General features: G+C 58.4%; 2 protein-coding genes across 18 annotated transcripts in view; one reads left to right on the forward strand and one right to left on the reverse strand.

Annotated features, from left to right (window-relative positions):
• The window catches only part of MFSD10 (major facilitator superfamily domain containing 10), a 48,271-nt gene extending 33,122 nt beyond the window's left edge, over nt 1-15,149 (forward strand). For both annotated transcript variants that reach the window (XM_029064075.1, XM_029064076.2), the window contains exons 6-13: nt 4,005-4,193; nt 5,889-5,997; nt 6,819-6,930; nt 7,934-8,042; nt 8,765-8,855; nt 11,957-12,004; nt 13,094-13,183; nt 14,686-15,149. In XM_029064075.1, the coding sequence (XP_028919908.1) occupies nt 4,005-4,193; nt 5,889-5,997; nt 6,819-6,930; nt 7,934-8,042; nt 8,765-8,855; nt 11,957-12,004; nt 13,094-13,183; nt 14,686-14,792 (855 nt within the window). In that variant the 3' untranslated portion in view covers nt 14,793-15,149. The remainder of the gene's footprint in view (nt 1-4,004; nt 4,194-5,888; nt 5,998-6,818; nt 6,931-7,933; nt 8,043-8,764; nt 8,856-11,956; nt 12,005-13,093; nt 13,184-14,685) is intronic.
• A 2,879-nt stretch (nt 15,150-18,028) lies between these two features.
• ADD1 (adducin 1) overlaps nt 18,029-26,123 on the reverse strand; it is a 105,030-nt gene continuing 96,935 nt past the window's right edge. For 11 of the 16 annotated variants that reach the window (XM_029064059.2, XM_029064056.2, XM_029064058.2 and 8 more), the window contains 2 exons: nt 24,150-24,242; nt 18,029-19,933 (listed from right to left, as the gene is read on the reverse strand). In XM_029064059.2, coding sequence (XP_028919892.1) covers nt 19,560-19,933; nt 24,150-24,242 — 467 coding nt within the window. In that variant the 3' untranslated portion in view covers nt 18,029-19,559. Of the gene's footprint in view, nt 19,934-22,438; nt 22,474-24,149; nt 24,243-26,123 lie in introns of those variants that run through there. The other 5 variants (XM_029064063.2, XM_029064062.2, XM_029064061.1 and 2 more) reach the window with 2 other exon arrangements.

Raw genomic sequence — 26,123 nt, forward strand, 5'->3', positions numbered from 1 at the left:
ACTGTTCTGAGCGCTGGGGGGGAGGCAAGGTGATCAGGTCGTCCCACGTGGGGCTCACAGTCTTCATCCCCATCACAGTGAGCACGGGAGCACGGCCTGGGAGGCAGAAGGACCTGGATTCTAATCTTGACGCTGCCCCTTGTCTGCCGGGGGACCTTGTGGAAGTCACTTCACCTCTCCGGGCCTCAGCGACCTCCTCTGTAAAAGAGGAATTGAGACAGTGAGCCCGATGCGGGACAGGGACTGGGTCCAACCCGAGTGCCTTGTATCTATCCCAGCATTCAGTACAGTGCCTGGCATATAGTAAGCGCTTCAGATATACCATTGATTGGTTTTCTGCTGAGCAGACCGGGCTAAATTCGAACCAGCACGGTGATATCATCTTCCCCGCCCCCATCTAGACCGTGAGCTCGTTGTGGGCAGGGAATGTGTCTGTTTGTTGTTCTGTTGTGCTCTCCCGAGCGCCTAGTAGAGTGCTCCGCACCCAGTAAGCGCTCAATAATTATGAATGACGAATGAATGAATCATCTGCACTCTCCAGGCACACGAGAAGTTCGTTCCCAAGGGGCTTCCCGGCGTGGAGCCGCGTGCATGCGTTGGACGGCGCCAGGCACTCAGCCCCTTGATGATGATGATGGCATCTGTTAAGCGCTTACTACGTGTCAAGCGCTGTGTTAAGCACTGGGGTAAATCCAAGGTAGTCAGGTTGGACCCGGTCCCCGTCCCCCATGGGGCTCACAGTCTTAATCCCCATTTCACAGACGAGGTGATGGAGGCTCAGAGAAGTGACTGGGACTTGCCAGACATGTGGCAGAGCTGGGACGAGCACCCAGGTCCCCGTGACTCTCAGGCCCGGATTCTACCCCCTAAGCCGCGTTGCTTCTCGATACCTTCTTCCAATGCCAGGTCGGGTCCTGGCCCAGCGGGCTGTCATCGACGAAAGAATCTTCCCCAATTCTGCCGGGGTTTTTTCCCCGCTCCCCCTGCTCTCCCTTGGGAAGAGAGTCTCCGTAGCCCTGGGAGTTGATTGGGCTGGGAAAGGAGTTGTTAGCTCTTCATTCATTTGAAGGGCTCAACCTCCGCACGAAACAAAAACTTCTCACTCTAGGCTTCAAGGCTGTCCACCGCTTTGCCCCCTCCTACCTCTCCTCCCTTCTCTCTTTCCACTGCCCACCCCGTAGGATCCGCTCCTCTGCCGCCCACCTCCTCACAGGTCAACCCCCGGGCCATGTCCTCCCGCGGTCCCGGAACGCCCTCCCTCCTCACCTCCGCCAAACTCACTCTCTTCCCCTCTTCGAAGCCCTCCGGAGAGCTCACCTCCTCCGAGAGGCCTTCCCACACCGAGCTTCCCCTTTTCCCTCTGCTCCCTCTGCTCCCTCTCTGCGCCCCCCTTCACCACCCCTCAGCTAAGCCCCCTTTCCCCCCTTTCCCTCTGCTCCTCCCCCTCTCCCTTCTCCTCCCCTCAGCACTTTGCTCGCCCGCTCACTTGTATATATTTTTATCACCCTCTTTATTTTGTTAATGAGATGTACATCCCCTCGATTCTATTTATTGCCATTGTTTTTGTCCGTCCGTCTCCCCCGATTAGACCGTGATCCCGTCAGTGGGCAGGGACTGTCTCTAGCTGTTGCCGAATTGTCCATTCCAAGCGCTTAGTGCAGTGCTCTGCACATAGTCAGCGCTCCATAAGTACTACTGAATGAATGAATTTTCAGAAGAGAGCAGAAATCGATCCCCTAGGGAATTAGATTTCTCTGAAAAATTCTAATCCCGGGAAGGAGAACGGGATGGTCTCAAATCCATCTGGGAGGAATAGAGACAGACCAGTAATTCCCTCTCTAATGGGCATCTGTCCCTCCTCAGTCTTTGACTCTGCTCAGTCAGATTTCTGAGGGGAAGCAGCATCGCCTAGGGTACGGGGCCTGGGAATCAGAAGGACCTGGGTTCTAATCCTGGCTCTGCCACGTACCGGCTGTGTGACCTTGGGCAAGCCACTTTACTAGGGCTCAGTTCCGTCATCTATAAAATGGGGATGAAGACCGTGAGCGCCATGTGGGACAGGGCCTGTGCCCAACCTGATACCCCAGCACTTAGAACACTGCCACTTGTCAGCTGTGTGACCGTGGGCAAGTCACTTAACTTCTCTGTGCCTCAGTTACCTCATCTGTAAAATGGGGATTAAGACCGTGAGCCCCACGTGGGACATCCTGATTCCCCTGTGTCTACCCCAGCGCTTAGAACAGTGCTCGGCACATAGTAAGCGCTTAACAAATACCAACATTATTATTATTATTATTATTGCCTGGCACATGGTAGGTGCTGAACAAATATCATAGTTCCTTGGAATTTTAGAGCACTTTTTCTTTTCATTCATTCATTGTCGTATTTGTTGAGCGCTTACAGTGTGCGGAGCACTCTACTAACCGCTTGGAAAGTACTATTGGGCAACAGATAGAGACCATCCTTGCCCAACAACAGGCTCACAGTCTAGAAGGAGGAGACAGACAACAAAACAGAACAAGTAGACAGGCATATTTTCCAAAGTGCTTTCGCATCAGTCATTTATTTTGTCCTCAGAGCCCGGCCCCGGGAGTCAGAGGACCTGGGTTCTAATCCCGGCTCCGCCGCTTGTCTGCTGTGAGATCTTGAGCAAGTCACTTTAGTTCTCTGGGTCTCATTTTCTACTTCTGGAAAATGGGTATTCAGTACCTGGTCTCCCTCCTCCAGGGACTGTGTCTGACCTGATTACTTTGCATCTTCCTCAGTGTTTAGTAGAGTTCCCGGCACATAGTTGGTGCTTAACAAATACTATTATTTATTATTATTTTTATTGTGGTGGTTGTTATCATCATCCCTGTAAGGAAAGGAGAGGTGGGGCTCACAGTCTTAATCCCCATTTTACAGATGAGGGAACTGAGGCCCAGAGAAGTGAAGTGATTTGCCCAAAGTCACAGAGCTGACATGTGAGGGAGCCGGCATTCGAACCCACGACTTCCAACTCCCAAACCCGGGCTCTTTCCACTGAGCCACGCTGCTTCTCCAGCGTGGAAGCACGCTGCTTCCAGTGCCTGGAAGAGCACAATAGAACGATAGACATTCCCTGCCCACAACAAGCTTACAGTCTAGAGGAAAACCATTCATTCAGTCATTCAATCGTATTTATTGAGTGCTTATTATGTGCAAACCGGACTTGGGGGCCGTTGGCTGGGTTCCTTTGGGATTGCTCCAGGCTCTCTAGAGGGCTTGGAGAGCTGGCGCCTTAACCCCATTTCATTCATTCCATAGTATTTATTGAGCGCTTACTATGTGCAGAGCACTGTACTAAGCGCTTGGAATGGACAAATCGGTAACAGATAGAGACAGTCCCTGCCCTATGACGGGCTTACGGTCTGATCGGGAGAGACGGACGGACGAGAACGATGGCCATAAATAGAATCGAGGAGATGGAACGTCTCATTAAGACAATAGCAAATGAATAGAATCGAGGTGATGTACATCTCATTAACAAAATAAATAGGGTGATGAAAATATAGACAGTTGAGCGGACGAGTACGGCGCCGAGGGGATGGGAAGGGAGTGGGGGAGGAGCGGAGGGAAAGGGGGGAGAAGAGGGTTTAGCTGCGGAGAGGTGAAGGGGGTGTAGAGGGAGCAGAGGGAAAAGGGGAAGCTCAGTGTGGGAAGGCCTCTCGGAGGAGGTGAGCTCTCGGTAGGGCTTCGAAGAGGGGAAGAGAGCGAGTTTGGCGGAGGTGAGGAGGGAGGGCCTTCCGGGACGGCGGGGGGACGTGGACCGGGGGTCGACGGCGGGACGGGCGAGACCGGGGGACGGTGAGGAGGCGGGCGGCGGAGGAGCGGAGCGTGCGGGGTGGGCGGTGGAAAGAGATAAGGGAAGAGAGGCAGAGGAGGAAAGAGAGGCGTTCAGCGACTAGTCCGGGGCCAAGAGGCAGGGCAGCGACGTGCGCGTGGGGGCCGGGCCGTGGGATCGACGCTTCCGTCTGTCTCCCCAGGCCATGATCGGGATCGCCTTCTCGCTGGGGTTCACCGTGGGCCCCTTGATTGGCGCCTGCTTGGCCGCGGAGTCCGGGAAAGGAGCCCCCTTCTACCTTCCTTCAGCCCTGCTCGCCCTCGGCTTCGCCGTCTCCGACCTGCTCTTCATTTACCGCCTGCTGCCGGAGACTCTCCCCGAAGAAAAGCGGGTAACGGGGCCGCCGTCTGCCCAGGATGGGGGGCGTAGGAATGGCCGTCCGGCAGGGACGGCCGACTCTCTCCTCCCCTCCCCGTCCTCGGAGTCAGGGGTGACGTCGGGCCGGCCGGGAGCGGAGGGTGGGGACCCCGGGGCTTTGAGGAGATTGATTCCGGTAGAGGCTGAAGCCAAAGAGTAGGCTTTGGCTCTTGGTCGCGAGGAAGGCCCCCTCTCTCTCCCCCACCCTCCCCTCCCTCACCACCACCTCCCCTCTCTGCTTCTGTCTCTCTCCGTCGTCTCTCTCTGTCTCTGCCCCCTCGGCCCCGAAGCCTCGGCTGTTTCCAGAGGCGTCTCAGGGCAGGGAGGAAGGGAGGGAGACTGCCATCGTATCCGGAGAAGCCGGTGACTTCTGTAGGGCAGCGGTTTGGATGATGATGACGATGATGGTATTTAAGCGCTTACTATGTACCAGGCACCGTTCTGAGCGCTGGGGTAGATACAAGGTAATCAGGTCGTCCCACGTGGGGCTCACGGTCTTCATCCCCATTTTACAGTCGAGAGAACCGAAGCACAGAGAAGTCAAGTAACTTGCCCAAGGTCCCACAGCTGATAAGTGGCGGATCCGGGATTAGAACCCGCGACCTGTGACTCCCAAGCCCGGGCTCTTTCCTTTAAGCCTCGGTTTTCTCTTGGGGCACAGAGATCTTTCCGGTGGCATTCCGATGCCTCACCACAGCACTGGGTGTTGGCATCCGGGGACTCTCTTCCTGCTGGACCACTGGGACCCCTAGGCTTCAAAAGCCATGCGCCCACTCTTTCTCACCGTAATAATAAGAAAAATAAGGGTGTTTGTTAAGCGCTTACTATGTGCCAAGTACTGTTCTAAGTACTGGTGTAGATACAAGATAATGAGGTTGCACACGGACCCTGTCTCACATGGGACTCACAGCCTTAACCCCAGTTTTACAGATGAGGGAACTGAGGCACAGAGAAGTGAAGTGACTTGCCAAGGTCACCCAGCAGACAAGAGGCAGAGCTGGGGTTAGAACCCCCGTCCGAACCCCCGTCCTCTGACTCTCAAGCCTGTGCTCTATGAACCATGCTGCATCTGCTCACACTCTTTCTTGTGCCCTTGCTCTCTCTCTCGTGCTCTCTCTCTCACAATCTTTCATGCTCTCCCTCTCGCATTATTATTATTATTATGGTATTTGTTAAGCGCTTACCATGTGCCAAGCACCGTTCTAAGCGCTGGGGGAGATACAAGGTCATCAGGTTGTCCCTTGTGGGGCTCACAGTCTCAATCCCCATTTTCCAGATGAGGCAACTGAGGCACGGAGAAGTGAAGTGACTTGTCTGAGGTCACACAGCAGACAAGTGGCAGAGCGGGGATGAGAACGCATGTCCTCTGACTCCCAGCCCGGGCTCTTTCCACTGAGCCACGCTGCTTCTCATGCTCTATGATGCTCTCTCGTGCACTTCCTTGTGCTCTCATGCTGTCTCTTTCACAATCTCTCTTTCCTGCTCTCTCATCTTAGTCCAGTGCTCTGCGCTCAAGCGCTCAATAAATACTATTGAATGAATGAATGAATCCTCTCTGTAGTGTGCTCCTTCTCTCTCTCTCTGTCTCTCTCTGTCTCCCCCTCGCCTTCTCTCTTTCCCTTTCTGTCCCTCGGTCACTCCTTCTGTGTCCTTCATTGTCTCCGGGCAGGCGCCCTCGGTGAAGTCGGGATTCCAAGCAGCGGCCGACCTGCTCAGCCCTGTCTCCTTGTTCCGGTTTTCCGCGGTCACCCGAGGGCCGGACGGCCCCTGCGGAGAAAGTAAGGACGGACGGGCCCCGGTGGGCTCCCACGCGCGTCTGAGAACGTGCTTGGCCCTTCCCCGGGCCCGGGGGATCCACGGGGATCTTGGATCCCAACATCCAGGGGTCCGGCTCCCCGAGGGGCGAACCTCACGAGGAGGCTGGCCGAGGGGCGCGGGGCGGGCCGGGGTCGGGGTCGGCAGCAGCTGCTGCCGCTCTTTCTCTCCTCAGCCTATTCCGGTTGATCTCGCCCCTCGCCAGCGGCCCCGGCGGAAGCGGCCGGCCGGCGGGAGCGGCACCGTTGGGCTCCCGGGATTTTCCTCTATTTCCCGTGACTTTCAACCGCCTCGTTATCCCCGCCTCCTCCCCGACCTCGGGCAGCTGGATGCGTTTTAATATCCCATGCTCTGGGGGTTACGAACTTCCCATTTCCTGGTTCAAGGGGCTCGACTGTCTCGGTGGGAGGAAACCGGGGAGTCCCTCTGCACAGTTCCTCGGGGGTGTGTGCATGTGATTCTATTTATTGCTTGATTCTGTCTATTGCTATTGTTTTTGTCCGTCCGTCTCCCCCGATTAGACTGTGAGCCCATCAGTGGGCAGGGATGGTCTCTGTGTTGCCGAATTGTCCATTCCAAGCGCTTAGTACAGTGCTCTGCACATAGTCAGCGCTCAATAAATACTATTGAATGAATGAATGTGTGTGCGAGACAGAGGGAGGGAGGGAAGGGGAGGTGATGGGATGGGTTGGGATGAGTTGGGATGGGATGCGGGAGGCGGTTTAAATGGCTCCTAGCCCACACGCCCGCCTGTGGCCTTTCTCCCCCGCCCTCTGTCTTGTAGAACTTGAGAATTTGAAGGTTCTGGGTGCGGTGTACTTCCTCTATCTGTTCTTGTTCTCGGGGCTGGAGTACACCCTCACCTTTGTCACCCACCAACGCTTCCAGTTCAGCAGGTAGGGCTGCAGGTATGGGAGCGGTGGGTCCCGGCGGGGGGGGCGGGGTCCGGGCAGTGGCCAGGAGCTGGGGTCGGGCCTGGGGTCGGCCACCTTGAGGAGCAGCGTGGCCAGCGGAAACAGCACGGGCTTTGGAGTCAGAGGTCATGGGTTCGAATCGCGGCTCTGCCACTTGTCAGCTGTGTGAGTGTGGGCAAGTCACTTCACTTCTCTGTGCCTCAGGTACCTCATCTGTAAAATGGGGATTAACTGTGAGCCTCACGTGGGACAACCTGATGACCTTGTATCTACCCCAGCGCTTAGAACAGTGCTCTGCACATAGTAAGCGCTTAACAAATACCAACATTATTATTATTATTGTTATTAGATCCGGGCCTGGGAGTCAGAAGGACCTGGGTTCTAATCCCAGCTCCGCCACGTGTCTGCTGTGTGACCTTGAGCGAGTCACTTCACCTCTCGGGGCTTCAGTTCCCTCATCTGGAAAATGGGGATTGAGATTGGGAGCTCCATGTGGGACAGGGAATGGATCCAACCCGATTAACCTGTATCTAACCCAGCGCCTAGTAACATTCATTCTTTCATTCAGTCGTTTTTATTGAGCCCTTACGGTGTGCAAAGTCTGCACTAAGCGCTTGGGAGAGTACATTCCCGCCCGCAACGAGCTCACAGTCTAGAGAAGCAGCATGGCTCGGTGGAAAGAGCATGGGCTTAAGAGTCAGAGGTTATGGGTTCTAATCCCGGCTCCGCCTCCTGTCAGCTGGGTGACTCTGGGCAAGTCACTTCACTGGGCCTCAGTTCCCTCATCTGGAAAATGGGGATGAAGACTGTAAGCCTCCCGTGGGACAACCTGATTCCCCTGTACCTACCCCAGTGCTTAGAACGGTGCTTGGCGTATACTAAGTGCTTAACAAATACCAACATTATTATTAGTAGTTCAGTACCTGGCACATAGTGTTTAACAAATACCACAGTTATGATTATTGTGATGATGATGTCTTCCTAGCATGCAGCAGGGGAAGATGTTCTTCTTCATCGGGATCACCATGGCGGCCATCCAGGGAGGCTACACAAGGAGAATTGAACCGGGCACCGAGATCCGGGCTGTGAAACGGGTAAACGGGGTCTCTCGTGGACACGGGGTGGGACTGCCCCGGGCTCCCCCTTTCACTCATTCGATCGTTTTTATTGAGCGCTTACTATGTGCAGAACACTGTACTAAGCGCTTGGAAGGTACACTTCAGCAATAGAGAGACAATCCCTGCCCACAGCGGGCTTACAGCCCCCACCCCTCCCTTCCCAGGGCTGGCTGTCAAGCGTCCTTCCTCCCAGGGTGGTGATCTCCCCGAAGGAGGAGGGGCCCTTGGAGGAGCCTCCAATCAATCGATCGGTCGTATTTATCGAGCGCCGAGCACTGCACTGAGCGCTTGGGAGAGGACAGTATAACGGTGTCGGTCGACACGTTCCCCGCCCGCAAGGCACTTACGGTCCAGGGCTTTGCGGTGCAGACCTGTCCCTTTCCTGTGTGTCCGAGGGCTTCGGGCCCTCTGCCAGAGTCCAGGCTCCCCGAGCCCAACCCCGTGCCCATCCCTGGAGGACGTGGCTTCCTTCCTCGGCGAGAGCTCCCCAACCCCGCCGCTGGGCTCCCCGCACATCCGCTGCAGCCTTTCCTCCAGAGCAGCTGAAATCTGCCCCTGGTTGGAGGAGAGTGGGAGTGGATGTGCCCGGCCCCCGCCCCCCGCCCCGGGTCTGTTGCCCCCTTCGGGCTGCGGCTTCCGGCCACCGCCGCCCCCTGATGCCTCTGCTCCCGTGTTGTGTGTGTGTCCTTTGCCCGCAGGCCATCCTGCTGCTGGTGCCCGCCTTCCTGCTCATCGGCTGGACCGGCGGCATCCCGGGCCTGGCCGCCGGCCTGCTGCTCTACTCCTTCGGTCAGTACCCCCCCCTCCTGTCCCCTGCTTGGTGGGGAGCGGGGACCGCTGGGGGGGTCTGGGCCAGGGCCCCCCACTCTCTGGTGGGGTCCTGGAGGGGTGTAGGGGCGAGATCTGGGGGCTTAGTCAAGCCCAGGAGACCTGTGGGCCCCTGCGCTCCTGAGCTGGAGCCCCGTGGTGAGTGGCGGGTGGTTAAGGTTAGTTAGGCCTTTCAGACCTCTCAATAATAATAATGTTGGTATTTGTTAAGCGCTTACTATGCGCAGATCACCGTTCTAAGCGCTGGGGTAGACACAGGGGAATCAGGATGTCCCACGTGGGGCTCACGGTCTTAATCCCCATTTTCCAGATGAGGCCGCCGAGGCCCAGAGAAGTGAAGTGACTCGCCACAGCTGACAAGTGGCAGAGCTGGGATTCGAACCCATGACCTCTGACTCTCAAGCCCGGGCTCTTGCCCCTGAGCCATGCTGCCTCTCTACTTCTCTTCGCCCCACTCCACTCCCCGGACAACAGTTCCGGTTCCCACCTCTGCACATTGGTCACTCCTGCCATCTCCTCCCCCTTCTCTCTTCCCTTCCTCCTTCCTCCTCCTCCTCATACTCTTCTCCCTCCCTCCTCCTCTTTATTTCTTGTCCTCCTCCTCCATCCTAAAACTCGCCACCACCTAAACTCAACATGAGCAAGACTGAGCTCCTCATCTTCCCTCCCAAACCCGGTCCTCTCCCAGACTTCCCTATCACCGTGGACGGCACGACCGTCCTTCCCGTCTCTCGGGCCCGCGATCTCGGTGTCGTCCTCGACTCGTCTCTCTCGTTCACCCCACGCGTCCTATCCGTCGCCGAGACCCGCCGGTCTCACCTCTACGATATCGCCGAGATCCGCCCTCTCCTCTCCACCCGGACGGCTACCTCGCCGCTACGGGCTCTCGTCGTATCCCGGCTAGACTACCGTGTCGGCCTGCTCTCCGACCTCCCTTCCTCCTCTCTCGCCCCGCTCCGGTCTATCCTTCGCCCCGCCGCCCGGCTCGTCTTCCCGCAGAGACGATCCGGGCCCGTCACTCCCCTTCTTAGACGACTCCGGCGGTTGCCCGTCGACCTCCGCTCCAAACGGAAACTCCTCACCCTAGGCTTCGAGGCTCTCCGTCACCTCGCCCCTTCCTACCTCTCCTCCCTCCTCTCTCTCCGCCGCCCGCCCCGCACGCTCCGCTCCTCCGCCGCCCGCCTCCTCGCCGTCCCCCGGTCTCGCCCGTCCCGCCTTCGACCCCCGGGTCGCGTCCCCCCGCGGTCCCGGAACGCCCTCCCTCCTCGCCTCCGCCAGACCGATCCTCTTCCCCTCTTCGAAACCCTACTTAAAACTCACCTCCTCCGAGAGGCCTTCCCGGACCGAGCTCCTCTTCTCCCTCTACTCCCTCTGCCATCCCCCCTTTACCTCTCCGCAGCTTAACCCTCTTTTTCCCCTTTTCCCTCTGCTCCTCCACCTCTCCCTTCCCATCCCCACGGCACCGTACTCGTCCGCTCGACTGTATATATTTTCGTTACCCTATTTATCTTGTTAATGACCTGTACATAGCCTCGATTCTATTTAGTCGCCATCGGTTTTTACGAGACGTTCTTCCCCTCGACTCTATCTATCGCCATCGTCCTCGTCCGTCCGTCTCCCCCGATCGGACCGTGAGCCCGTCGGACGGCGGGGACCGTCTCTATCTGTTGCCGACCTGTTCATCCCAAGCGCTTAGTACAGTGCTCTGCACATAGTAAGCGCTCAATAAATACTATTGAATGAATGAATGAATGAATCCTCTCCTCCAACTCCTCTCCATCTCCTTCTTGTCCTCCTCTTCCTCCTCCTCCCCCCTCCTCCTTGTCATTCATTCATTCAATCGTATTTATCGAGTGCTTACTGAGTGCAGAGCACTGTACTAAGTGCTTGAGAGAGGTCAACAATAGACACATTCTGTGAGCCTCACGTGGGACAACCCGATGACCCTGTATCTCCCCCAGCGCTTAGAACGGTGCTCTGCACATAGTAAGCGCTTAACAAATACCAACGTTATTATTATTCCCTGCCCACGATGAGCTTCCAGTCAAAAGGCGGGGAGACAGACGTTAAATATAAATAAGTGACAGCTGTGGACCTAAGTGATGTGTAGCTGGGAGGGTGGAAGAATAAAGGGAGCAAGTCCGGGTGACACAAAAGGGAGTGGGAGAAGAGGAAGGGGGGCTTAGGGGAGACCTCCTGGAGGAGATGGGCCTTCGATAAGGCTTTGAGGTGGGGGAGACTCATTGCCGGTCGGATCTGAGGAGGGAGGGTCTGCCAGGGCAGAGGATGTGGACGAGGGGGTTGGTGGCGAGATAAATGATGGCATTTGTTAAGCGCTTGCTTACTATGTGCAAAGCACTGTTCTAAGCGCTGGAGAGGATACAAGGTGATCAGGTTGTCCCACATGGGGCTCACAGTCTTAATGCCCGTTCTCCAGATGAGGTAACTGAGGCACAGAGAAGTTAAGTGACTGGCCCAGAGTCACACAGTTGACAAGCGGCTGAGCCGGGATTTGAACCCATAACCTCTGACTCCCAAGCCCGTGCTCTTTCCACTGAGCCACGCTGCTTCTCTAGAAGATGGATAGACAGACAGACAGATAGATAGAGGGGTCTCCTCGTCCTCCTCCTCGCCACCTCCGTCCTCTTCCCCTTTCCCCTGGCCTGGGGCCGCCCAGCACGTCCCGGGTCCCCGGGTGCCCCCAGCTGGTTTCCTTAGACACTTGGGTGGAAGATAAAACTCGGGACTCCTCTAATGGCAGCCCCCCGGGGAGTCGCTCCGGCATCGTTGGCAGGTTTCTGCAGTGCCCGGCTGTGGGCCATCTGCTGCCCGGCCTCCTCGGCTGACAGTTTTCCAGCCGACGTCCGCCCCGCCCGCTCCCCCCGCCAACCCCTGGGCTGTTGGCGCTCCGGCGGCGGGGTGACGGGGTTCAGGGTTCTCTCCGCGGGCTCCGGGCCCCGTCCTCGGGCGCTCGGCGACCCCAGCCGCCCCGGGCCCCGCTCCCGCTCTCCCCGCCCCTTCCACGAGCGGTGCCCTGAGCTGCCCCGCGGTCTGTCTTCCAGCTGCCGCCGTGGTGGTGCCGAGCTTGTCGGCGGTGGTCTCCGGCTACGGTGAGTGGCTCGGCGCCGGGGCGGGGGACTAGGGAGGGACTCGGGTTTGCCGCACGCGAGGCCCCCTCCAAAGCCAGCCCCCTCCCTGGACTTTGGGAGCGGTCAGGATACTGGCGAAGCGCGCGCGGTGTGTCCGGCGCTCTTCTGAAACGCTGGGGTAGATAAAAGATGATCCAGTCGGACCCGGTCCCTGTCGCACGGGGGACTCGCCGTCTAAGTGGAAGGGAGAACCAGGTGGCGAATCCCCGTTTTGCAGTTGAGGAGACTGAGGCCCAGAGAAGGGAAGTGACTTGCTCAAGGTCACGGAGATAAGAGGCAGAGCCGGGAGGAGAACCCACGTCCTCCCACTCCCTGGCCCGGGCTCTTTCCACCGGGCCACGCCGCTGCCAGTTCTGGGCCGTGAGCTTGGGGCTCCCCTGGGTGGGGGGACTCGGCCCTGAAATTAGGTCGTGGCGTTCGTTAGGCGCTTACTACGGGCCCAGCACTGAGCTAAGCGCCGTCCTCTCCCCCGGGGTCCGAGGGAGGGAGAGCGAGCGGGCCTCTGGTCTGCATCTCCCAGAAGAGGAAGCGGAGGCTCGGAGGGGCCGAGGGGTTGGCCTGAGGTCAGCCGGCAGGCCGAGGGCAGAGCGACAACCGGGTCCTCGAGGCCCAGGCCTCTGCCCTCCCCTCCACGTCGCCCTGCCTCCCGACGGGGGGGCCGGGAGGGACGGGGAGCGGCCCCTGGGGGGGTTTGGATGAGGCCTTCCTCATCCTCGAAGCCCAGGGCCCCGACGCGGCCCTAGGCCGGACTTCCGGCAGAGCTTAGGAAAGGCTTTTATTCAGATGCAGTCGAGAGGGGTCATTTCACGGGGCGACCGTTGGCATTTTTCGCTTACGCCCCTGAACCCGATAGACCTGCCCACCCAAGTTTCTCTCCCTTCCCAGCTTCCTTCGAGGGAGGGCCTCCTCGAGTGCGGGGCGGTAACCGGCGTATTCCGTCGGGCTGGTGGGGGGGGGTACGGGGAGGAGGGGAGGGCCGGGTCGGCACCGGATCCACAAAGCCCCCAGAGAGGGGAAGGTGACTGATTTGGAAAGCGTCCCCCCGCACAGGTTCGGCCGGTCAGAAAGGAAGGATTATGGGGACGCTGAGGAGCCTGGGGGCACTGGCCAGAGCCGTGGGGCCCATCCTCGCAGCCACAGGTCAGTGAGCGCCGGGCCCGGGCCCCCACCAGAAGCGGCCGCCGAGTCCCCGCCGCGGGGTGACGCGGCCTGCTCGGCACTGGGGGAAAACACGACAGAGCCCAGGACGTGTTCCCTAATCCCAGCTCTGCCACTTGTCAGCTGTGTGACCGTGGGCAAGTCACTTCACTTCTCTGGGCCTCAGTTCCCTCATCTGTAAAATGGGGATTAACTGTGAGCCTCACGTGGGACAACCTGATTAGCCTGTATCTCCCCCAACGCTTAGAACAGTGCCCTGCACATAGGAAGCGCTTAACAAATGCCAACATTATTATTACCCTCAAGGAGCTTACGCCAGAAGAGCCGAGAGAGGCAGGACGATAAGTAATAACAATGTTGGTATTTGTTGGTACTGTGTGCCGAGCACTGTTCTGAGCGCTGGGGGAGATACAGGGTCATCAGGTTGTCCCACGTGAGGGTCACAGTTAATTCCCATTTTACAGAGAACTGAGGCAAACAGAAGGGAAGCGACTTAAAAAAAAATAAATTGTGGTATTTGTTAAGCGCTTACTATGTGCACAGCACTGTTTAAGTGCTGGGGGATACAAGGTGATCAGGTTGTCCCACGTGGGGCTCACAGTTTTAATCCCCATTTGACAGATGAGGTAACTGAGGCACAGAGACGTTAAGTGACTCGCCTACAGACACACAGCTGACAAGTGGCAGAGCCGGGATTCGAACCCATGACCTCTGACTCCCAGGCCCGGGCTCTTTCCACTGAGCCACGCTGCTTCTCTGCAGAGTCAGAAGTCATTCTTCTCATTCTTTCATTCATTTGTATTTATTGAGCGCTTACTCTGTTCAGAGTGCTGTACTAAGTGCTTGGGAGAGGAGAGTACAATTAACAGCGGGGCGCTTAGCTTCCCCTCCCCTCAGCACTGTGCTCATTTGTATCTATTTTTCGTTACCCTATTTATTTTGTTAATGAGGTGCCCGTCCCCTTGATTTTATTTATCGTGATCATGTTGTCTTGTTTTTGTCCGTCTCCCCCAGTTAGACTGCGAGCCCATCATTGGGCGGGGAGGGTCTCTATCTGTTGCCGAATCGTGCATTCCAAGCGCTTAGTCCAGTGCTCCGCACATAGTGAGCGCTCAATAAATACTATTGAATGAATGAAAGTGAAGAACAGAGGGCAGAGGGGAAGACTCGGCTGGGAGTCTTCAAGCCATTCGGGCGGGCCCTGAGCAAACACTGATGCGGATGAGGTCGCCGAAAGCATTCTGGCGCGTTGGGGATCGGGGTCTCCCCCCTTCCCTCCCGGAGGCTTAGTACAGTGCTCTGCACACAGTAAGCGCTCCATAAATCCGACCGCAGGAATCAGGTGGGTCGGCGCGGCCGGAAGGCCCCGGGTCCGCCCGGCAAGGTGGGGGCCGCGCGGCGGACAGAGGAGACCGTGGCCGAGGGAACGGGCGGGTGAGAGGGGCCGGGCTTGGGGGGTTCTCTCACCGCTCTTTCTCTTGCAGCGTACTGGCTGGCGGGAGCCGAGCTGTGCTACACCCTGTGCGCCGCGCTCTTCCTGCTTCCCGTCCTGCTCCTCGGCCGCCTGCGGCAGGAGATCAAGACCGACTAAGCGCCCCGCCCCGCCTCACCGGCCCCAGCCCTTCCACTGCCTCCCCTTATTGATGAGTCCCACTCGGCCCGGAGCCGGAGGTCGGGGGACCGGGCGAAGGGTGTCGCGGGGCCGGGGCCGGGGAACGGGGCTCCTCTCGCCCAGGAGCGCGGAGGGGCCCTTCTCCGCGGAAGCAGCGGAGCCGGCGAAACCGGACGGCTCCGGTCCGGCTCGGGAAGGGGTGTCGGAGCGCCGGCCTCTGGGGCCCGAGTTTGGTCTCCCGTGAGGGCGACGGGGTCGGATGTCGAGCGTCCTGGCGGTCTTTGGGACAGAAACCCGAACACGGAATTAAATCGGGGTTTTGCTGTTGCACGACAAGTAGACGACGATCTTTCAGCTGCGTCTCCCGCCGCGCCTTAACCGAGCGGGGCCCTTGGGCTCCGACCGCCGTTGGGCCCGGGGGGAGCCAAGCGCGGCTCTGCGTCTCCCCGACGGCCCCGGCCCCCCACGCTTGGGTCAGCCTGGGGTTGGCTGCCCCACCCCCGGCGTCTTCCCCTTTGAAGGCATCGCCAGCTGGGTCCCGGTCAGGTGGGAATAATAATGACGATAGTATTTTTGAAGCGCCTTACTGTGTGCCAAGCACTGCTCTAAGTGCCGGGGTAGATACAAGGTATTCAGGTTGTGCCACGTGCGGCTCACGCTTTTAATCTCCTGTCTGCAAATGAGGTCACTGAGGCCCAGAGAAGTGGAGTGACTTGCCCAGGGTCACACAGCAGACGAGTGGCGGAGCGGGGATCAGAACTCATGTCCTCTGACTGCCAAGCCCGGGCTCTTTCCACTAAGCCCTGCTGCTTCTCTGGTAATGGAGAAGTGGATACAGCACAGGCGTGGGGCGTCCCGAGGACCTGGGTTCATTCATTTGATAGTATTTATTGAGCGCTTACTATGTGCTAAGCGCTTGGAATGTACAAATCTGTAACAGATACAGTCCCTGCCCTCTGACGGGCTTACGGTCTAATTGGGGGAGACGGGCAAAAACAATAGCTGGGTTCTAGTCCCCACTCTGCCCCTCGTCTGCTGTGTGGCTTTGGGCAAGTCACTTGACTTCTCTGGGCCTCGGTTACCTCAGCTGTAAAATGGGGATTAAGGGCGTGAGCCCCACGTGGGACCCGGGCAGTTTCTAACCCAATTTGCTTGTGCTTAGAATCGTGCCTGGCACGCAGTAAGCGCCTATTAATAATAATAATAATAATAATGTTGGTATTTGTTAAGCGCTTACTATGTGCAGAGCACTGTTCTAAGCGCTGGGGTATACAGGGTAATCAGATTGTCCCACGTGAGGCTCACAGTCTTAATTCCCATTTTACAGATGAGGTAACTGAGGCACAGAGAAGTTAAGTGACTTGCCCAAAGTCACACAGCTGACAATAGCACGATTAATAATAATAATTCCGGTCGTTAGGGGCTCCCTCTCTGCACAGCACCGCGCTCCATGCTGGAGAAGATAGAGGCAGAGGAGACGCAGTTCCTGCCCCATGCAGACCTCACATTCGTAAGGGGAGGACGGGTATTTTCGCCCCACTTCACAGATGAGGCAACTGAGGCTCGGAGAAGCGGTGAGCAGCCCAAGGTCCACCCCAGGGGAGCGGGGCTAGAGGGTGGCGATTAGAGCAGCCCAGTCCGGGCCCTTGCCGCCGGGCCTCCCCGCTTCTCTCTCCAGCGAGCGACGGCCCGAGCTGCTAGCGGCGAGCTCCCGGGGAGGAGATTTCCCAAGTCGACTCTCCGCCCCTCGGGTCCCTCCTCGGAGCCCGGCCGCGTCCGCGGGAGTTCTGGGGAAGAGAAGAGCGTCTGTTGGCCTTTTTTAACAGCTTCTTTTCACTTAGTGCACGTCGGGCTGGGCCACGCAAGGTGCCCGGCCGCCGTCTCTCTCCCCGCGGCCTTTCCACGGGTTCTCAGGCGCCGCCGGTCAGTGCCCTCGCACACCGGTGCCGTGGTGCCGGCCGGTGCCCTCCCGAACCTTCCCCGACCCCCACGGGTGGGGAATCGCCTGGAACCGGATTAATAGGCCCAGTACTTCACCTGCAAAGCGCGATGAGGAAAGGGGGTGGAGGAGCTAAGCACTGTGAAGTCCACACCTTCTTCAGTGCTGGGCCTCCTTTCCCTCATCTGTAAAATGGGGAGAAAATACCTATTTTTCCCTCCTAGTTAGGGTCGGGGGGGGGGGGGGGGGAACGACACCTGATTATCTTGACTCTACAGCAGCGCGTGGTACATAGCAAGTGCTTTAATGCCATTGTTACTATTACGGTGAATCGCCTCCGTCGTGGGAGCGACAGGGAAGCCCTGGTCTCTTGTCAAATCTCTCGAAGCAGCGGGGCTCAGTGGCAAGAGCCCGGGCTCGGGAGTCAGAGATCATGGGTTCGAATGCCGGCTCCGCCGCCCGCCAGTTGTGTGACTGCGGGCAAGTCACTTCACTTCTCTGGGCCTCAGTCACCTCATCTGGAAAATGGGGATTAAAAAGCTGATCACCTTGTATCCCCCCAGCGCTTAGAACGGTGCTTTGCGCATAGTAAGCGCTCAACGAACACCGGTATGATTATTATTATCATTATTAAATCCAGGTCGAAATCTTCAATAGGGGGTTGGGACTGTTCCAAACCATTTCTTTCAATTCCCTTCACACGCAACCAAACTCTTCTCTGTGGCGCCGGGGGTGAGAGGCGAACACATTCCACGACGCCCTGGCACCGGAAGGCAAAGCGGGGGTGGTGCCGGAGAGAGTGACGCTTTTTTCGATTCAATAGTATTTATTGAGCGCTTACTCTGTGCAGAGCACCTAAGCGCCCGGGCTGTCCCACCTTTCCATTGGTTGGTTCTGACCGGCCATTCCCCTGCCTCTTACTCCATCCCCCTCCTCCTCTCCCCTTCGCGCCCTCAGAGCCGACGGAGGACGAGACAATCTACCGGCCAGCCCTCTCCCTCCTGCCTCAGAGTTTTGTTACCGTGGAGTTGGGACGACCTCAGAAGCCACAGTTTTATTTTACGGTATCGAGTGCTTAGTCTGTATCAAACACTATTTCTAAGCGCTGGGGCGGATACACGTTAATTCAGGTCGGACCCAGTCCTTCCCGCGTGGGGCCGACGGGCGAGCGAGTTGCAAAGGTAACAGCCGTGACCCGGCGCGTGACATCTTTTAGTCATATCTGACACGTCGGGCGGTGGGGGAGACGGCGTACGAACTGGTATTCCCTAGCAGCCGGACTCAAGCAGCGGAAGCCACGCCTCAGCCGCTTCTTCTTCAAAGAATTTATTTGTGAATAAAACAATGGCGCAGTGAGAAAAGAAAAATACAGGGCCCGTTCTCCAAAGTGTGTGTACCCAGAGACGCGACTCTACCTCCTATATCGTAATACAAAGGAAAAGAACGAACTACAAAGTTAGAAGTGTAAAATCGTTGCATATACGCGAAGAGATAGGGGGAGGGAATCCATCCTGGACCGATGAGACACGGCGACGGCGGGGGACTTAGCCACGGCCCCGGCGTTAAAACACGGGTCAGCACAGAAGAGAAGTCTGCTCTCGAGTGTACGGAGGACATACGAGGTTAGAATACAAGCTCAAAGCCATTAGTGCCATGCAGTCCGTACTAAACACTACTGTTTCGGGGTCTCGCTCCCTCCCTCTCTCTGCGGTTTGCCGGCCAGGACCCCCGGGGTCCTTTCTGCCGTCCCGAAGGCGAACGGCCGGCGCCGGGGGGAGACCTCGATCCGGCTGCTCGTCGCCCCTCGAAACCGGCCGGGGCCCGACGCGGGTTTCACCCGCCCCGGACCGCAGTTGGGGCCGGGGGGCGGTGGCGCTGACCGGGCCGCGGGTCGTCGGCCGGCGGTGAGGGCCAATTTAAGGGCCATCTACCCCCCTCTCAAGACCCCAGTCCGGGATCCGGGACCACCGACTGGTAAAAGAGCCCCGGTTTGAGGGAGTCGGGTCACGACCGAAACGCTAAGAAGCTTCTCCAAACAGTGCCCGCTTCAGAAGACTCGAGCTTCCCGGCACGCAGGTCACCCCCGTCTCTCGGGAGGGGGGACGGCGCCGTCACGGTCCACCCCGAGCCCCTCCGCGGGGTTTGGTAGAAAAGTCGGCGGGGAGCGCCCTTGACCCCGCGGGACCCGGCCGGAGAGAGCGGCGGCTCCGTCCCCGCGGGTGCCGCGAGGGCGAGCCTTCCCGTGAAAGAGAGAAGGGTGGATCTCAGGGGAAGACCCGGCGGGGGCGGGAGGGGAGGGAGGCGAGAGCGGCCCGGCCCCGGCAAGGCGGGAAGCGTAGGGTGGGCGGCCCGCGGTTCCAGGCCGGGCCCGGACGGGACCGACGAACGGGGGGGTCCGTCGGGCAAGTAAAGGAAAGCCGTGCGGGCTCCCTCCTCCCACCCCCTCCGCCCCGTCCCCGCGGCGGCTGGTGCGCCGTCGCCCTTGGGGTGGACCCGCAGCCGGGAACGCCCGGGGTTGGGGGGGGGGGGCGAAGGCCCGGTCAGAAGGTTGCTGCTGGGACCCCGGGGCTAGCACCTTTGGGCAAACCGGAAACTTGCAGCCACGACGGGACGGGACAGGAGAGGACGGGACAGGTGTGGAGTGGTCTCGGTTTTGCATTCCGCTACATAATTATCAAGACAAACATTCAAATACGATCCGGTACATTCTAGTGGTTAATGAACGGGGCGGCGGGGGGGAGGGAGGGAGGGAGGGGAGGCGGCCGGACAGAGGGCGGCGATCCCACCGGGCGGCGGGCCGGAGGCGTCTACGAGTCGCTCTTCTTCTTGCTCTTCTTCAGGAAGGAGGGCGTGCGGAACTTCTTTTTCTTTTTGGAAGGGGACTTCCCCGGAGATCCGTCGCTGGCGGGGTCGGGGACGGCGGCCGCCGCCGGCCCGTCCTCGGCCGGGGGCCCGGGGGCCTCTTCGGCGGCCGGGGGGGAGGCGGGGTCCGGGTGGGCCGCGGCCGAGGCCTCGGCCCGGCTCGGGGGCTCGTCTTTGCCGCATCCGTCTTCCTCTTCCTCCTTCTCAAAATTGGGGAAGCTGAGGGCTTCGGAAGGCTCGTCGGGGGAGAGGTCCGGGAGGGTCTGTTTGAAAGTTGCCGCGTCGCTGTCGTCCCTGGGGGTCCGGTCCTGCTGGGGCTCTGAGTGGGCGACGGGGGGGGGGGGAGAGGCTCTTTAGTTGGGGTGAACCCCGCTGCCGCTCCCGACCGCGGACCGTGAAGCCGGCCGCGGTCACGACCGCTCGGGGCGAGACCGACGTGGGGCACCGAGATGGCTCTCCGTTAAGACCTTCCTGCCCTCCTGGCGGTTTAGGCTCCCCCCGTGGCCCCGGACCGGGCGCCCGTCTACCCGGAGGGACGGCAGGCCGGCCGGAGCAACGGGCTGACAAAACCGGGGCCGCCCGCTAAGGGACCGGAGCTTAGACAAAGAAAGTAGAGGGCGTCTTGGGCCAGGTGACCCGCAACCAAGGCCCGGAGGCTCTGGATCGCTCCATTCCCCCAAACCGTCGGGGCCCTCTCGTTCCCATCGCGCTTTGGGCTTCCGCTGGACAGCTGAGGGAGGATAAGTTCAACGATCCCCTCCCGGCGCGCTCGCAGGTAAGGGCCGGGCTCAATTTACTCCTAAAAGACATGCCCCTATTTTTTTAGGAGGGGGCCGGTGAGTTTCATTCCCTGAACCCTTACGGGCTGGAAATGCCAGTCCACGGAGAGACGCAGATATATCAAGTGGGACAGAAGAGGACACGTGTAGACGATGGAGAAAGGTGAACAGGCCCTGACAGACACTGAACGGGCAGGGAGCCAAGTGACACCAACAGTGCTCCGCACACAATAAATGCCCATTAAATACCACGGACCGACCAACCGCCACGGGCAAGAGTCGCAGAGATGCTGGGACCAGAGGGAAGAGACCCCCGAGAGGGGAACAGAGACGCGGGGTCGCTCTTGTGTCGCTCTCTCCCTGTGGTTCATCTCTCTCGCTCCTTCCCCGTCCCCACCTCATCTCAGCTGCCTGCACGTGTGATCTCGGGCCAGTCCCTTAAATTTCTCTCGTGCCTCGCTCTTCTGTGGGCGGGGATCACATCGACCAACTCCGTTAGACTGTGCTCTCCCCAGGCGCCTCCGCGCAGCGCTCTGCACACAGCGAGTGCTCTGGAAATAATAATTAGTCATAATGATGGCATTTGTTTAGCGCTTACTATGTCGATTGGACTGTGAGCCCGTCATTGGGCAGGGATGGTCTCTATCTGGTGCCAAATTGTATATTCCAAGCGCTTAGTACAGTGCTCTGCACATAGAAAGCGCTCGATAAATACTATTGAATGAATATGTGCCAAGCACCGTTCTAAGCGCTGGAGTCGACCCAAGGTAATGAGGTTGTCCCACGTGGGGCTCACGGTCTTCATCCCCCTTTTCCAGGTGAGGTCACTGAGGCATAGGGAAGTGACTCGCCCAAGGTCGCCCAGCAGACAAGTGGCGGAGCCGGGATTAGAACCCACGACCTCCGACTTCCCAGCCCGCGCTCTTGCCGCCAGGCCACGCTGCTCGATGGATTCATTAGACTGTAAGCCCGTCCAAGGGCAGGGACCGTCTTTATCTGTTACCGATTTGTCCATTCCAAGCGCTTAGTACAGTGCTCCGCACATAGCAAACGCTCAATAAATACTACTGAATGAAATCATTCCTCCTTGATAAAATGTAGACGAGTTCCCCCCTCCCTCCTTTTTCGACGGTGAGCCCGGGGGCTACGTCCGATCTTCTTGGAGCCCCCAGCCCTTCCGAAATACCCTGCCTCTGGTTCTCAGCTAGAGGCAGAGGGAAGAGAGGCTCAGAGACAGAGAGAGATGAAAGGTGAGGGAAGTGAGATGAGAGACAGGAGGACAAACAGAGGCCGATGACGATGAGATGGAGACGGGGGGGAAGTGTCAGAAAGTGAAGATGCCCCTCTCCCCGGCCCCCCCACCCCCGAGAGTGAACAGAGGCAGCAGGGAGGCGGTGAGTGGGGGGAGCTGGAATCTTACGCCCACTTCCTACGTTAGCCCGCACCAGTCATTTAGTAGTGGGAATCAAGCCTTAAAAGTGTGTTAGGGTAAAGAGAGGATCAACGGAAATGAATGACAAAGAGAAGGTCACACACAACCAACTCACCTTGCTCCAGAACATAATCAAATCTGAATTGGGCTGGCGTCACCGCCAGCCGAGTGACTATTTCCATTAATCCATCGGGTGGCCCCGATCCCTCCCTCCTCCCCGCCACCGCCGGCCTCCCCAAAACGCTACGGGGACGCGGGAACGGTCCTAGGGCCCCGAGGCTCCGAAGCGAGCCCGCGCCGGGGCCCAAAAGCGGTCGGTGGCGCTCCGGCCAGCGTTGCGTCTCTACGTCCGCCGGGCCTCGAGCGCCAGGTTTACAGAGCAGAGAGCCCTCCGGGTCGGCCACCCCAGAGGAGCCGCCGTTTCTCGAGAGCCAAAGACGTCGCCCGTTCCATTTCTCAAAAGGAAAAAGCCGACAGAAAACCGGAGGACGAGACCTTTTTAGTCGACGACAAAGATGCGAGAGTGGGGGGGGGGACGGGAGGGGAGACGAAGCGAAGCACACAGGCTCGTGGTTAAGCTGCAGAAAGGGGTCAGATCATGGGATGATACTTACTATGGCAACAGGTACTCTTTAGCATATCCACCTCCTGTTTGTAATGCAGCCACAGGAAGAGAAAAGCACAAGTAGAAAAATCGATGCATTCAATCACAGCCATCGGTTAGATTCAAAGAATGGTCCGGCCCATTCTTGTAGAACAGAGAACGTGATGAAGGAGTGCATGAGAGACTTGAGAACAGACAGGTGATCTATCCCGATACACAAGCCGAAAAAGACCAGGGACAGAGTCGGTGGAGGACGCCCACTTAGCGGGGAGGCAGGCAGGGGAGGCAGACAGACAGAGCGAGCCGCCACGGGCCCGGCCTCCCGTTCTCGGGGCCGGGATAGAGTTGCGAGTGAATCCTCTCTCTGCGGGCCTCGCTGGACCGAATCTTTCCCCGGAGGGGTGGTTCACCCTAGCGGCCGTCCATCCGAACCCGTCCGTCCACTCTCATCCAGTCGATCGATCGATCGCGTTTATCGGGCGCTTCCGACGTGCAGAGCGCCGCACGGAACGCTCGGGACAATACCACGGAATTAGCAGCCGGGGTCTCTGCCCATAAAGAGCTGCCGGGCTAGAGGGGGAGACGGGCATTTATACGAAGAAATCCGGCATTTAGAATATACAGATCGAAGCTATGCGGCTAAGTGCCGCGGGGGTGGGGCAAATAGCAAACGTCCGAAGGTCACGGATCGAAGTGCCCAGTTGACGCCGAAGGGAGAGGGAGCTGGGGGAAAGAGGGCTTAATCGGGGAAGGGCTCTCGGAGGAGATGTGACCTTAATAATGCTTTGACGGTGGAGAAGAGGGATGGTCTGGCGTCTGCGGAGGGGGAGGGAGCTCCAGGGTGAGGGGAGGACGTGGGAAAGGGTCAGCTTTGAGAGGGGTGAGATCTGGGCCCAGTGAGCTGAAGTAGGAGGGGGCGAGCTGATCGACTGCTTTAAAGCCAAAGGTGAGGAGTTTCTGTTTGATGCGGAGGCGGATGGACAGCCATCGGAAGTAATGTGGGATCGGGGAGACACGGACTGAACGTTTCTGTTGATAAATGAGCCGTGCAGCAGAACGAAGTGTGGATTGGAGTGGGGAGAGACAGGAGGCCGGGAGGTCGGCGAGGAGTCGGATGCGGTAACCGAGGGGGGACAGGAGAAGTTCCTGGATCAGCCTGGTAGCAGTTGGGATGGAGAGGAAAGGGTGCCTTTTAGTGACGCTGTGAAGGTGGGACCGGCAGGATTCGGCGATAGAGAGAATCCGTCCGTCGATCTAATCCAATCCAACCATCCACCCATCCATCCATCTAATCCAATCCGACCATCCACCCATCCAATCATCCACCCGTCCAGCCGACCCACCCGTCTGTGGGCTCGCAATCTCTCAGTCTCGGGGTGAATTCTGCTGGGGCAGATTTCCCTCCCAGGAAGCCCTGGGCTATGGGACGCCGAGGGGCAGGGCCCACGTGGAGACAGAGGTCAGTAACCACACGAGCCAGGAGGTCGGGCAATCACTGGATCCGACCAAAACCCGCACGTGCTCATTCCCGTTTGTCGTTAGCCTGATCGTTGCTCCCGGTGAGCCCTACTTCTCTTCAGCCGGTCCAGACACCACGCTTGGGGCCACACACATCCATGCTTCATCCCACTGGGTCAGGATCGGCAGGCGTCCTGTCGCTCCCTCTCCCCCCCCGCCGTCCCCTCGTCCCCTCCTCCCCCCCCGGCCGAGGACGACCTACCTTGCTCTAGCTTAACGGGCGTGCTGGGAGGGGTGCGGGCGGCCGGGGGGTCCGGGGAGCTCGGCTCCTTGCTTCTCGTCTCTTCTGAATCGTCTGCGGGAATGCGGGAGGGGAGAGGGAAACACAAGCCGCGTTACGGTTCGGGAGACTCGCCTCGGCGGAATCAACTTGCCAGCAGCGCTGCCGGGCAGTTCCCAGCAAGCACGGGGAGGAAGGGAAGAGGCCGCCGGGTTCCCCGGGCCGGGAGCCCGAGGGGTCCCTCCTGCCGTTCGCGTCGCCCGGTGGCTCTCCGGATGGCCCGGGCTGGGACGGGGTCCAACCAGCCATCTCCCTGCTTCCTCAGGAACGGACTAGGAAACGGATAGGAATGGTCATTCCTCCTCTGGGAGACATTTGGGCCAGGGAAATAACGAGGAAAGGAGGGAGGGCGGGAGGGTGAGAGGAGACCGGCAGCAATGTGCCAAGGAGGGTCGATCCAGTGCTTTAACGTTTTTTGTCCACAAAAAAATGCCCTCCACATACTCCGGACCATCATCCGCCCCACCTCTGGAGCCCTTTTCAGGTCGTTATCTCCTCCACAAGGTCTTCCCCGATTAGGCCCGCCTTTCCTCGACTCCCTCTCCCTTCTGTGTCATCCACGCAGTTGGTTCTGCGACCTCTGGGCATTTGAGATTTGCCCTTCCCTCGCTCAGGGGCTTGGGAGTCAGAGGTCACGGGTTTGAATCCCGGCTCTGCCACCTGTCAGCTGTGCGACTGTGGGCAAGTTACTTAACTTCTCGGTGCCTCAGTTACCTCATCTGTAAAATGGGGATTAAGACTGTGAGCCTCCCGTGGGACAACCTGATTACCCTGAATCTACCCCAGCGCTTAGAACAGTGCTCTGCACATAGTAAGCACTTAACAAATATCAACATTATTATTAAATGATTTTTTTATATTAAAGCCTGTCTCCCCCTCTAGCCCGTAAGCTGTCTGGCAGGGAATGTGTCTGCCAACTCTGTTGCAGCGGACTCCCCCGAGCCCTTTCGTACAGGGCTCCGCACACCGTAAGCACTCAAATACCACTGTCAGTGATGACCGCTGACAGGACCTCTTCTCCAGTCCGGAGAGCACCCGCAGGTTGCTCTTTCGATCCCCCGGACTTCCTAACAACACCTTTAAAACGATTTCTACAAGTTGATTTCATTTGAGTTCCTCATGCTGCTGCTTATTCCTGTGAAGGTTCTTCTCCCGTGCAGGCAGAGCATTGTCTGTTAGTTTACCGATTTTATTTTTTGCCGACTTGTTCATCCCAAGCGCTTAGTACAGTGCTCTGCACATAGTAAGCGCTCAATAAATACTATTGAATGAATGAATGAATTTTTTCTTGCTGAGATACAAAATCTCAACCTCGGCCAGAGGGAAGATGTCCGGATGATCTAAGGGAAATCGTCAGGTGTCCCGGAAGGTTAGAGGGGGGAAGCAACCCCTCAACCCCAGGCCCAGCCTCGGTGCTGGGACCAAGGGGCTGAAATGGGCTTGGGCGACTCCTCTGCTGTTGTCCCCTTCCTGAGGATCCCCCCCGGCCCGGATAACCTCCCTGAGCCCCCCGGCTACCTCGCCTCCCGGACTCGAACCGGGCCACGGCCGGCCCAGACCCGGACGGACCCGGCTGGTCCTGCCACACGAGCCAAAGAGGCGCCTCCTTCCCAGGAGGGAGGGAGGGCTGGTGGTCACCTCGGTCCCCAGCCGAGGTAACGTCGGAGGGGTTTGTGGAAAAATGAAACATTCCAAAGAAACTACCTCCCCATATAAGATGCTTTATAGTCTATGAGGGGAAAATATTAAAATCAAAATCAGTCTGAAAGTCTCACAGCCGATGAGGGTTTTGCCCTGTAGTCTGTAACTGAGCTCGCTGCACCAGTGAGCGTGTCTGATGTATTGTTCTCTCCTAAGCGTACAGTGCTAAGGTACAGTGCTCGGCACACAGTAAGC

This window comes from Ornithorhynchus anatinus, chromosome 4, assembly GCF_004115215.2.
Source record: "Ornithorhynchus anatinus isolate Pmale09 chromosome 4, mOrnAna1.pri.v4, whole genome shotgun sequence".
NCBI classification, from domain to species: Eukaryota; Metazoa; Chordata; class Mammalia; order Monotremata; family Ornithorhynchidae; genus Ornithorhynchus; species Ornithorhynchus anatinus.